Source organism: Eurosta solidaginis, chromosome 5 (genome assembly GCF_040869045.1).
Source record: "Eurosta solidaginis isolate ZX-2024a chromosome 5, ASM4086904v1, whole genome shotgun sequence".
Classification (NCBI taxonomy): domain Eukaryota; kingdom Metazoa; phylum Arthropoda; class Insecta; order Diptera; family Tephritidae; genus Eurosta; species Eurosta solidaginis.
This window is the reverse complement of record NC_090323.1, coordinates 185,064,363-185,076,297: the sequence shown is the minus strand read 5'-3', so window position 1 is coordinate 185,076,297 and position 11,935 is coordinate 185,064,363. Positions and strand designations below refer to the sequence as shown.

General features: G+C 34.2%; 2 protein-coding genes across 3 annotated transcripts; one reads left to right on the top strand and one right to left on the bottom strand.

Moving 5' to 3' along the window:
* The first annotated feature begins 1,255 nt into the window (after positions 1-1,255).
* Pop5 (POP5 ribonuclease P/MRP subunit) lies at positions 1,256-1,990 on the top strand. 2 transcript variants are annotated; one of them, XM_067791548.1, is made up of 3 exons: positions 1,256-1,389; positions 1,442-1,679; positions 1,848-1,990. In XM_067791548.1, the coding sequence occupies exons 1-3, from the start codon at positions 1,370-1,372 to the stop codon at positions 1,938-1,940; spliced, it is 351 nt and encodes a 116-aa protein (XP_067647649.1). In that variant the 5' UTR covers positions 1,256-1,369; the 3' UTR covers positions 1,941-1,990. The 2 variants fall into 2 exon arrangements, with proteins under 2 accessions (XP_067647649.1, XP_067647648.1); XM_067791547.1 differs by having other exon boundaries at positions 1,761-1,990.
* Positions 1,991-3,235: 1,245 nt separating this feature from the next.
* Papst2 (PAPS transporter 2) lies at positions 3,236-9,788 on the bottom strand. Its single transcript, XM_067786653.1, has 3 exons — positions 8,558-9,788; positions 8,309-8,490; positions 3,236-8,243 (listed from the first exon to the last, which is right to left on the bottom strand). Exons 1-3 carry the CDS (start codon positions 9,323-9,325, stop codon positions 8,075-8,077), a joined length of 1,119 nt encoding a protein of 372 aa, XP_067642754.1. The 5' UTR covers positions 9,326-9,788; the 3' UTR covers positions 3,236-8,074.
* Between the last annotated feature and the right edge of the window lie 2,147 nt (positions 9,789-11,935).

The following is an 11,935-nucleotide window of genomic DNA, read 5'->3' as shown; positions in this document are numbered from 1 at the left end:
AGAACGCTCAACTTGTACAAACCATAAGTGGGGATTTGCCCGAGTAAATTTTCGTAAGTGGATTGCTATGCGTTGTGTAGCAAGCCGAGAAGTATTCGACGATGCCGTTGCTCCCATACGTAGTGCTTCCAATTGGGATTGTAGCTCACTCTCCTGCTCACTTAGATCCCGCGCCATAGCTGCGTCTACAGGTTCTTCGAAAACTAATTTCCTCCTTGATAAATTGTGTAAGTTATATTTCGATGTGTGCATAAATTCCTGCCAAATAGTTTGATGAATTCAGTCACCCGACAATATATTCTCCAGTTTCCAAGTCAGGGTCGCCACTTTCGGGAAAATAGTATTCTGATACTTTAATTAATGTGATTTATTAAGCAAAGCGTTACAAAGTTAATTGTGTTAATTTCTATGAAAAAAGGCAAGTCTCTACAAGCGCGAAAGTTCCAGAAAAAGTATCGTGACGCGCCCAGTAATCGATGACGATAGCCTGGGTACCTGGACACAGGGGATCATTCCGATAGTGTCACACACAATAAGGGAAGAGTTCAGGCAAAAAGAAGCGTGGCTCGGAAAACAACGCTGACGCACAGAAGGATACAGCTCAAAGCGATATAAAGCCATGATAAAATAAAATTTAAAAAATAAATGTAAGGCGCGATAACCTCCGAAGAGATCTAAGGCCGAGCTTCTCTTTCAAATTGGCCGGACGGGACCTACATGTTTTATGCCGACTCCGAACGGCATCTGCAAGGCAGATGAGTTTTTACTGAGAGCTTTTCATGGCAGAAATACACCCGGAGCGCTTGCCAAACACTGCCGAGGGGCGACCCCGCTTAGAAAAATGTTCTTCTAATTGAAAAACCTTTTTCTAAAATTTTGATGTTGCTTTGCCCGGAGTGTGAACCCAGGGCATACGGTGTGGTAGGCGGAGCACGCGGAGCCATGATAAACCTCCCAAAAAGCAGCCGTAGGATTTTAACAGGCATATTCACAGGTCACTGCAGGCTGCAGGCTAAAGAGCCACATGGATAAACTCGGTATATATGTATATCTTTTAGTAGCCTCTATCGATTCTACGATCGCGAAGATGAGACTGTAGAACACATCCTGATGGATGCAGTCGCGAGAGGAAGATGAGAATTCAAAGAAATCAAAAGCCGAATATTGTCAATTTTCTTCTTATTGAAAAGTTGAAAATAGTTAGCAAGAAACCGATATGAAATTGAGCTCACAATTTCGCTTCCTACCCTAGTAACAACAGTCATACACTTTATGTCTGGCAGCCCCCTACACCAACAGATGACTTTTGTGTATATTTTTATGATCGAAAATCAACAAAAACCAATCATGCATTTTTTTACACAAAAGTATGGTGCGCATCAAAAATAGGTAAATAAAATAGTTATTTTATGAACAATTATGAAAGCAATCACTATTACAGATATATTGTTGTTCGGATAGTTCCGCAAGCAGATGCAAAAATATTAAATTTCCATGATGGCGTTTTGGCAAAATGTGTGCTGCGTAATGTGAAGAAATACTTTGGTGACTATGGATTGGGTATAGTGGAACATGGCTTTCGGGTGAAATACTGCAATGAAAGGACGAAAGTGGCGATAATAAGATGCTTGCATAGATCACATCGCACTCTGACTGCAACACTGCCGTTAATTACAATGGTAAGTTTGATGAATTCAACAAGTTAGGTGACCAGATTAGGCGAATCTAAATTTTCTTTATATTTATATTCCGCTATTAAGATCGGCGATGTCCGTGCCAAATTTCATACGCTTTACACTGGTGCTACAATAATACAATGTAATAAATTCATTATAAATCATCAGCAGAAATTTTTGAATGAAATGGTGGGACAAATCGTATCGGCGAAGGAGCGTAATGACTTCATTAAGCGTGTTATGGAATTTGATTTAGAGCAGTAGGTCAATATGTCGAAAAATATACATTAAAATTTCTATTAAGATTGATAAAATTAGCGTTTTATATAAAGTCGGCAAAGGGGTTTACCTAATATTTCATAAATGGCACCAGAGCAGGAATGCACTGTCATAGTAACAGCGAGCACACACCACATTTCGAGAAGATCACACATTTCAAACGAATCCCGGCCTAGTAGGATTTTCTGCTGGGAAGCAACTAACCCCTTGCAGGGTCAGTACTTACCAAATTCTGACTCTGGGAGATGACTGAATAATGATGGCACCCAACCATTTCAACAAGCAAGCTCCAAGCAATGCTCGCCCCACCTAATAGCCGCGACCGATCACAAATTGTCATCAATATCCTCTAATGAGAGTCCAAGGAAACTTGCCGTTTCAACAGGGGTGGGCCATAAGGAAAGGGGTGTTAGAGGCGTTGGTTCCACATTACAATTGAAGAGATGGTTGGTGTCATGTGGGGACACATTGCAAGCGGGGCATACATTTTGTATGTCGGGGTTGATTCTGGATAGGTAAGAGTTTAACCTGTTACAGTATCCAGAACGAAGTTGAGCAAGAGTGACACGCGTTTCCCTGGGAAGTATGCGTTCCTCTTCCGCAAGTTTTGGATAATTTTCGTTAAGTACTGGATTCACCGGGCAATTCCCGGCATACATGTTGTAGGGTTCTTATTATTTTTATTTAACTTTGTATTTTAGTTACTTTCAACCTTGTAATTTTTAAATGTATTATCAATATTTTAAGTTTCAATATTGATTTTCAATTTCAAAAATTTTCTTTATGGTGAAAAATAAAAAAATATTGACGCATACATTTAGGCGTATTAAAAAAAAGTTTTGTTATAAAATAAAAACGTAGTTTCAATAACTACATTGGCGATCTCTGCCTATTTTAAAAATTGTGTTGTGTGCAAATTTAAAAAAAAAAGTTCAAAAATTCGCAACAAAAGTTGGTTACAAAATAGACAATCAAACATCAAATCAAATACGAGGTGTGCTACCCAACGCTGTCTATTATCGGTGCTATTTGTGATGCAACTCTACGACGTATTATTCTGAAGTCTCTTAGCGGTAGAAACGCAGTGTGAGGAAATTGGAACAAATAAACAAAAACACTTATCAGAGCGTATACAAAAACTGCAATAAAAAGAGCAATCATTAAACAAATATCAACCAAAAAGAGCTGGAAGCAGCAGCAACAGTATCAACTACAAACTCAACATCATCAAAAGCCATTGCATAAATAAATAAATATTCGCAAGTATTTGAACAATAATATCATCTTTTATGTATGCATATTAAAATATAAAAATATTATTCTTATTATTATTGTAAACTCCTTTTTTATAGAATTACTAATTTATTTTACTCTTTAGTTAGTGAACTCTCTTTTTATTTAATTCAAAATGTTTCGTTCAGCACAACATAATACACAAACATCTACACTTACTAATAATTTAAATGACTTTGATAGATTTATCAAATGACACTTCCCCACAACAAATTAAAAATCCGTCTGCAAATATTACTCAAAATGAAATCTTGTCAGTTTCCGTAAAACTTCCACAATTTTGGACTAATTGCCCGGAAGCATGGTTTATTCATGCAGAAACACAATTTAGTACTAAAAAAATTACACAAGAAAACACTAAATACGAACACATCATTACAGCACTTCCGCAGGAAGTGGTAATAACTATTTTGGATTTTATTCAAAATCCCCCCATTAATAACAAATTTACTGAACTTAAAAAAGTGTTGATAGAAAGACACTCAGCGAAAATTCGAAACTTGATAAAATTTTAAACGATTCTGAGATGGGTGATCGTAAGCCATCAGAATTTTATCGTTCATTAATTATATTAGCCGGATCAAATTTTTGTGAAAATATTTTAAAGAAAATTTGGATGCGTAAACTTCCTAAAAATTTGAGTATGATCTTGGCTAGTTCGAGTTCTAATAATATTACCGAATTAACAAAATTAGCAGATAATATTTGGGAAGTGATATACAAAAATGAAGTATTTTCGGTTAATAATTTTTCGGATACAAAAGCACAAAATTCTGTTGTTGAAAACTTGGTTAAAACCACTTCTTTAATGTGTGAAAATTTTCAGAAACTTTCTCTGGAGTTAGCTGAAATTAAAACAGAAATGTATCGGAATCAATCTAGGTCGCGTTCCAATTCTAGGAACTATTTTAGAAATTCTTTTAGGCGTCGTTCTAGCTCGCGTAATAATCCAAATTGGTCGTGTAGATTTCACTACAAATTTGGAAATTATGCTAGAAGTTGTGAACAACCTTGTTCTTATAACAAAAAACAAAGATTCAGCAAACAAAATTCTTCCGATGTTGCAGCGACGAACAATGGAAATTTAGAATTTTCGACGCGTCGCTTATTAATTTTTGACAGAGAAAACAAACAAAATTTTTTAATTGATAGTGGAGCAGAAATTTCGGTATTACCCGCGTCTAAATTTCCTCATACGAAACGTTCAGACATAATTCTCACTGCAGCTAATGGATCAACAATTGCCACTTACGGGAAAAGGCTTTTAAACGTAAATTTGGGTTTAAGACGTGAATTTCCCCTTACATTTTTGATTGCGGATATAGCCAAGCCAATAATTGGCGCTGATTTTCTTTGTAAATATGGTCTTATAGACATTAAACATAAACGTTTAGTAGATCCATTAACCAATCTCTCAGTTAATACAGTATCTTACTTTTGTGATATTCCATTACCCAAATTATTTGTGATTGAAAATAAATTTACAAAATTATTAAAAGAGTTTCCGTCACTTATTTCAGAGCCAGATTATACTAAACCTGTTAAACATACAACAGTAGATCGACTTGTAACAGAAGGTAGTCTTCCATTTTCTGAGCCCAGGCGCTTAAATCCGGTAAAATACAAAGTCGCGAAAACGGAGTTTGATTTCTTAGTTAAAACAGGCATTTGTCGGCCTTCAAATTCTTCAGTAGCATCACCACTTCACCTTGTACCTAAAAAAGAGTTGAATGATTGGCGTCCATGTGGTGATTTTAGAAGATTGAATATTGTAACTGTTCCCGATCGTTATCCCTTACCTCACATTCAAGATTTTAATATGAACCTTCATAATAAAAATATATTTTCAAAATTAGATTTAGTTAGGGCATATCACCAAATTCCAATGGCTGAAGAAGATATTTACAAAACTGCTATTACAACTCCTTTCGGTATGTTTGAATTCATGAGAATGCCTTTCGGACTTAGAAATTCTGCACAAACCTTTCAACGGTTCATAAATGAGGTAGTAGGTGACTTAGATTTTGTATATGCTTACATCGACGACTTACTTATTGCAAGTACAGACGAAGAACAACATTTAAAAGATTTACGTATCCTTTTTCAACGCCTTACAGAGTACCGTTTAAACATTAAACCAAGTAAATGTACTTTTGGTGTACCTAGTATCGATTTTTTAGGACATAACATTTCTGGAAGAGGTATTCGACCTTCCGATGAAAAGGTATCAGCTATTCGCAATTTCGAACGTCCAAAATCAATTAAGCAGGCACAGAAATTTATTGGTATGGTAAATTATTATCATAGATACATTCCAAAACTAGCAGAATTTACAAACAAAATTTATGATCTAATTAACAAAGTAAATAAGAAACGTGACAAAACTTTGGTATGGGATGAGAATTCGAATGAAGCTTTTGAATGCATTAAAGATAAATTTGCATCTACGATATTGTTAAATCATTTTAACAAAGATGCTAAATTATCTTTAACAGTAGATGCATCTAACACAGCGATTGGGGGCGTTATACAACAAAATTACAATAATAAAATTGAGCCCATTGCATTCTTTTCTAAAAACTTTCTCCAACTGAAATTAAGTATAGTGCTTTTGATAGGGAATTATTGGCGATTTATTTAAATATAAAACATTTTAGATATCTTTTGGAAGGACGACAATTTACAGTTTATACGGACCATAAACCTTTGACTACTGCTTTAAATTCAAAAACAGAACGAAGTCCTAGACAAACGAGACACTTGGAATTTATAGCACAATTTACTGATGACATACAATACATTAAAGGAGAATCCAATGTTGTAGCAGATACGCTATCTAGAGGTTTTGAGGTTAATGCAATATATAATACAGAACTGAATTTTAAAATTTTACAAACTGAACAACAAAAAGATGATGACTTAAATCAACTTGTATCTGATTCTCAATATCTAAATTTAAAGTTAATTAATATTCCCTTTTTAAATTTTAATATTTGGTGTGAAATTTCAGGAGAAACTCTTAGGCCATTTGTACCGAGTAATTTGCGAAAGACAGTATTTGATATTTTACATGGAATAGCACATCCGGGTACAAGAGCTACACGACGGCTCATAATTAAAAAATATTATTGGCCTAATATGAATAAGGATATTAATATTTGGTCAAAAGAGTGTCTAAATTGTCAAAAGTCTAAAGTTTATCGTCATAAAAAATCCCCTATTGTCAAAATTCAAATTCCCAAGAATAGATTTGAACACATTCATTTAGATATAGTTGGACCATTACCTATTTCAAAAGGACGTCGCTATATTTTAACGATTATTGAAAGATTTACCCGTTGGCCTGAGGCATATGCTTAAAAGATATTTCAGCATCTACAATTGCAAATAAGTTTTTTAGAGAATATATTTCTCGGTTTGGAGTTCCGTTAAAGATAACAACTGATCAAGGTAGCCAATTTACATCGAAATTGTTTTCAGAGTTAACTAAATTACTTGGTAGTCACCAAATTACAACATCCGCATATCACCCTCAAGGAAATGGTATGGTTGAAAGGTTTCATAGACAATTAAAGACTACTATAATAGCTAGAGAGGACACAAATAATTGGTATGACGAGTTACCTGTCATATTACTTGGTTTGCGATCTATTTACAAAGAAGATATTTCGGCTACACCAGCAGAAATGGTTTTCGGTCAGAATTTACGTTTGCCAGGGGAACTTGTTGTGCCATCAGCTAAAAATTCCTCATCAACTGAAATTTTAAGTAATTTACGTGAAGATTTTCGAAATGTTAGATCAAATTTAAGTCATCATAAAGATGCTGATACTGGAATTTATGTTCCAAAAGATCTTCAAACTTGTAAATTTGCATTTGTTCGAGTCATTAATAAACATTCATTACAACAACCATATGAAGGACCTTACAAAATTGTGGAAAAAGACCAAAAATGTTTTAAACTTGAAATAGATAATAATATTAAAACTATTCCTATTGATAGATTAAAACCTGCAATAATTGAAACAACGGACACAAACAACACGAAGAATTTACATAAAAAGAGAGTTACATTCAATTTGTTTAATGATAAATTTTCTTGAAGGGGGAGTAATGTAGGGTTCTTATTATTTTTATTTAACTTTGTATTTTAGTTACTTTGAACCTTGTAATTTTTAAATGTATTATCAATATTTTAAGTTTCAATATTGATTTTCAATTTTCAAAAATTTTCTTTATGGTGAAAAATAAAAAAATATTGACGCATACATTTAGGCGTATTAAAAAAAAAAGTTTTGTTATAAAATAAAAACGTAGTTTCAATAACTACACATGTCTTAAGAGTTGGTAACAGTCGACACCAATCAGTCAATGACAGCTAAATGTTGTTTAAATATGTACAACATTCCCGACTGGGATGTTACAACTTCTAACGCCATAAAATATTGCTAATTGAGCTTAAAAAAATACAACTACTTAAAAGTACAAAAATAATGTCAATAATAAAGTGCTTCTTAAAATGTGCTAACAAGCCATTATTTTGTTTAAATTTTGTCATACAATCAATGTATATTGGCAAATTAATACACAGATATTCTATCTTATTATATATAATATACTGCCTAATAAATTTTACAACTTGACCCCATTTACAAGAGTGCAAGAACTGGTTTACTTAAGACTAGCATTAAGTAAATACTCGAGGTGTTAAAATGTACTAACATCAACTATGGCTAAAAATTTACTTAATATTATCAATATGCTACATTTGGTTTCATGAGTCACAACACAATACCTAAAGTATATAAATCTATATTTTATACATTTTAAACTTCAACCAAAAATTTCCGACTTGTTGATCTTTCCCAAATGCGAAAAACATTCAACAAATGCTTGAACTTATATTGCAAGTCTTTCATAGTAAGCTGCTTATATTGTTTGCTATAAACATTCAAATAAATGCCCAATACAACAACTGAGCCAGACCAAAGATATCTAAAAACGGACGAAGATTAAGTTAGATTTTAAAAGTTGATCTTTTTTTGGGTTAGTTTACTTACTGCCAAGTGAAGGGTTTGCTAAAGAAAAGAAATGACAAAGCGATTGTAACTGCTTTGCGCGCTGTAGTTACGGTTGCAGCGACGGGGGCGCCACTGCTGCGTACTAAAGCCAATACAAATTGAATGCCCAAATAACCAGATAAGCTAAATAAAAAGCCATAACCAAATGTTTCCAAATAATTCTGAAATATATAAAAAGTAAACAAATGTTATGATATGTAAATCTCAAACTAGTTTATATTTACCTACCTGCAAACAAAACGCGAATCCGCTAAAGAAGTTACCAGTGATCATCAAAATTATCAACAAATAAATAAAGCCCAAGCCATAGGAGTAGAGAACAATTTCACTACTTGGGGCACGATGCTCTCGCATTGCCTTTTCTTGCACATTTCCAATTGCAGCATCACATAACAAAGCTGTCGATATCATTGCCACGCCAGTCAAATCGAAATTCGGTGATATCTGCGAATCAGCCAGCGTAAACCAAGCTAAACCAATACACATTGCAGTAGCTGCGGCAAAATCGAGTGGTCCATAACGTTTGCCTTGTATCAAAATACTACCCACAAGGACCGGGATCAATTTGCAGCATTTAAATATAACTTGTGTCGGATAGTTAAGATAACCCAGGCTAGAATTGGACAAACCCATAGTGCCCAGAGTTAAGACAGCGAGTAAGAAATAAGTACGCATTGGTATGCAACGCTGGCGCGTTACAGCAGTACTGCCACCAGGCAGCAACTGCCTAGCAACCCGTCTAGCTTCCAAATCACGTTCTACCACACCAAAAAGTATATAATAACCAAATTGTATTAACGTCAGAAACCATCCATAAGGTTTAAAGCCTTCAACAGTGAAGATGAGTTCCTGTAGATATCCATAGATTAAGTAAAGTACGAACACACCAGCGCAACTGAGCAGAAATTGTGTTGTTCGATTATAGTAGGTGAGATCGAAGCAAAGTATACGTAGTTCCGTTGGGTTTTCAGCATCTGTGGCGGACTTGGTGCTCATTTCGGTTGACGCCTTTGTATTATTTCGGTGTGCTGCGTTAGTATTTGCTTTTTGTGCGATACTCAAATCATATTTACCAATTTAAAACTACATATACATTTTTTTCCCTTCAACTTACAAAAGTCTAAAAAGTGTCTAACGAACCTGTGTTATCTATAATTTTTGTTTATTTCTTCCAAACGCCACATTTGCATTCTATATTTATTCGAAATTCGAACTTTATATTCTATTGCGAATTAATGGGCTGTTCATATTAGTGTGCAACGAACGAAGTTGAATGTGACTTGAAAATCGGGGGAGTTGTTTACTTAAGCTCACAACTGCTAGAACTTCTCCAAAAAATATCAAGCGAGGTGCCAAACGACGCACTTTGGACCCACGATCACAAAAACACTCCCGGAATATTTTTGGTAGTGTTATCGATGTTGATGGCTCTTTTTTTTTTGATATAAATGACACTGCATTCGCAAGTGTCGTATGGCAAGGTGTTTAAAAAGCCCTTATACTGCCAGGTTGTCTAAAATTACTTATTCAATTCCGTTATTCATTTGCATTTAATTCCGTTATTTTCCATATCATCATTAATTTCACTTAAGATATGTTCAAAATGCATTCTTGGTATTTTAAGTGGCACCACGCCATTTATTCATTTCCCTACAAGAATACTGACTATCATATGACTATCATCTGATTGTCAGCAACCCTACAAGAAACGCTTACAGTTTTACTAATTCACTCACACTTGTAATTGACAATGCTGATCCTGCGATGACGTAAACATTGATACTCAAATTTATGTATGTTCCTTTGTTCGCTCACGCATGTCCGCATGTTCCCGACGAAAGGCTATAATCATGAAAAAGGACTCAAACTTCGGACACCTGGTACAGAACAAAAGAACATACAGCAGATACCATTATGCATGTGAGACAGATACATAATTCTCAACGGAATTTTATGTATGCGAGAACAGTTTATCCGATTTAATCATGTTGTCACTACTGACTTTCATATGACAATCAAATGATTATCACGGTTGTTTTGTTATTTTTTAAATTCCGCCATTTTCAACCGACGAAAACCATATAAAAAATAAGTTTAAAAAATGAAAAAGAGAGCATTTAAAAGCTCCATGCTAAAAGAAAAAAAATCAAAAATAATATTAAAAAATACCAAAAGCTGTCGGAATGTATGGGGCGCACTCAAAAAATTGATACGCGAAAAATAATAGTGGTTAGTGGTGATTCATTTTTAAATGTGTTTCCGCATGAGGAAAGCGCTCTTCTGTTGTTTTGTTATTTTCTGAATTTAAACATTCTGATCTCGAATTCTTATAAAACTATTTATTTTAAACAAATAACAAACACGTATGCTTTTATCACGTACAAAATTAAAAACGTAATGAAATAAAGTAAATAAAAAGCAAAAAGCATTGTTTCATTTTTGGCGGAATTTAACAATGGTCATTTATGATAGTATAACAGTCAAACCTGATATCTACAGTAAACTATCATTTATGACACTTTTTGATAGTAAGAGTGTCAGCACTGATCCAGGAAAAGGAATGAGAGTGAGCAGTACGGCTATATACTTAATCAGTAGGCCATGTTGGTGTATAAGAAGGAGACAAAAACTCACACGTACACAGTTGTTTACATCACATTTGCGCAAGTCCCCTTAAGTTTGTGATAGAAAGTTTGTATGAGGCGCTGATCGTTAGGTTGACATTGCTGATAATCAGATGATAGTCATATGATAATCAGTATTCTTGTAGGGAATGTGAACCTAACGATCAGCGCCTCATACAAACTTTCTATCACAAACTAAAGGGGACTTGCGCAAATGTGATGTAAACAACTGTATACGTGTGAGTTTTTGTCTCCTTCTTATACAACAACATGGCCTACTGATTAAGTATATAGCCGTACTGCTCACTCTCATTCCTTTTCCTGGATCAGTGCTGACACTCTTACTATCAAAAAGTGTCATAAATGATAGTTTACTGTAGATATCAGGTTTGACTCTTATACTATCATAAATGACCATTGTTATATTCCGCCAAAAATTAAACAATGCTTTTTGCTTTTTATTTACTTTATTTCATTACGTTTTTAATTTTGTACGTGATAAAAGCATACGTGTTTCTTATTTGTTTAAAATAAATAGTTTTATAAGAATTCGAGTTTAGAATCTTCAATTTAAATTCAGAAAATATCAAAACAACAGAAGAGCGCTTTCCTCATGCGGAAACACATTTAAAAATGAATCACCACTAACCACTATTATTTTTCGCGTATCAATTTTTTGAGTGCGCCCCATACATTCCGACAGCTTTTGGTATTTTTTAATATTATTTTCGAGTTTTTGTCTTTTAGCATGGAGCTTTGAAATGCTCTCTTTTTCATTTTTATACTCAGTTGAGCAGAGCTCACAGAGTATATTAAGTTTGATTGGATAACGGTTGGTTGTACATATATGAAGGAATCGAGATAGATATAGACTTCCATATATCAAAATTATCAGGATCGAAAAAAAATTTGATTGAGCCATGTCCGTCCGTCCGTCCGTCCGTTAACACGATAACTTGAGTAAGTTTTGATGTATCTTAAT

Bases quoted from the DNA above. Each gene is read 5' to 3' on its own strand.
- Pop5 (XM_067791547.1), top strand. From the start codon at position 1,370: ATGGTGCGCATCAAAAATAG. The intron at 1,390-1,441 runs GTAAATAAAATA...TCACTATTACAG, and splicing joins ATGGTGCGCATCAAAAATAG to ATATATTGTTGTTCGGATAG. The intron at 1,680-1,760 runs GTAAGTTTGATG...TCCGCTATTAAG, and splicing joins CACTGCCGTTAATTACAATG to ATCGGCGATGTCCGTGCCAA.
- Papst2 (XM_067786653.1), bottom strand. From the start codon at position 9,325: ATGAGCACCAAGTCCGCCACAGATGCTGAAAACCCAACGGAACTACGT. The intron at 8,491-8,557 runs GTAGGTAAATAT...TATATATTTCAG, and splicing joins GATTCGCGTTTTGTTTGCAG to AATTATTTGGAAACATTTGG. The intron at 8,244-8,308 runs GTAAGTAAACTA...GTCCGTTTTTAG, and splicing joins AGCAAACCCTTCACTTGGCA to ATATCTTTGGTCTGGCTCAG.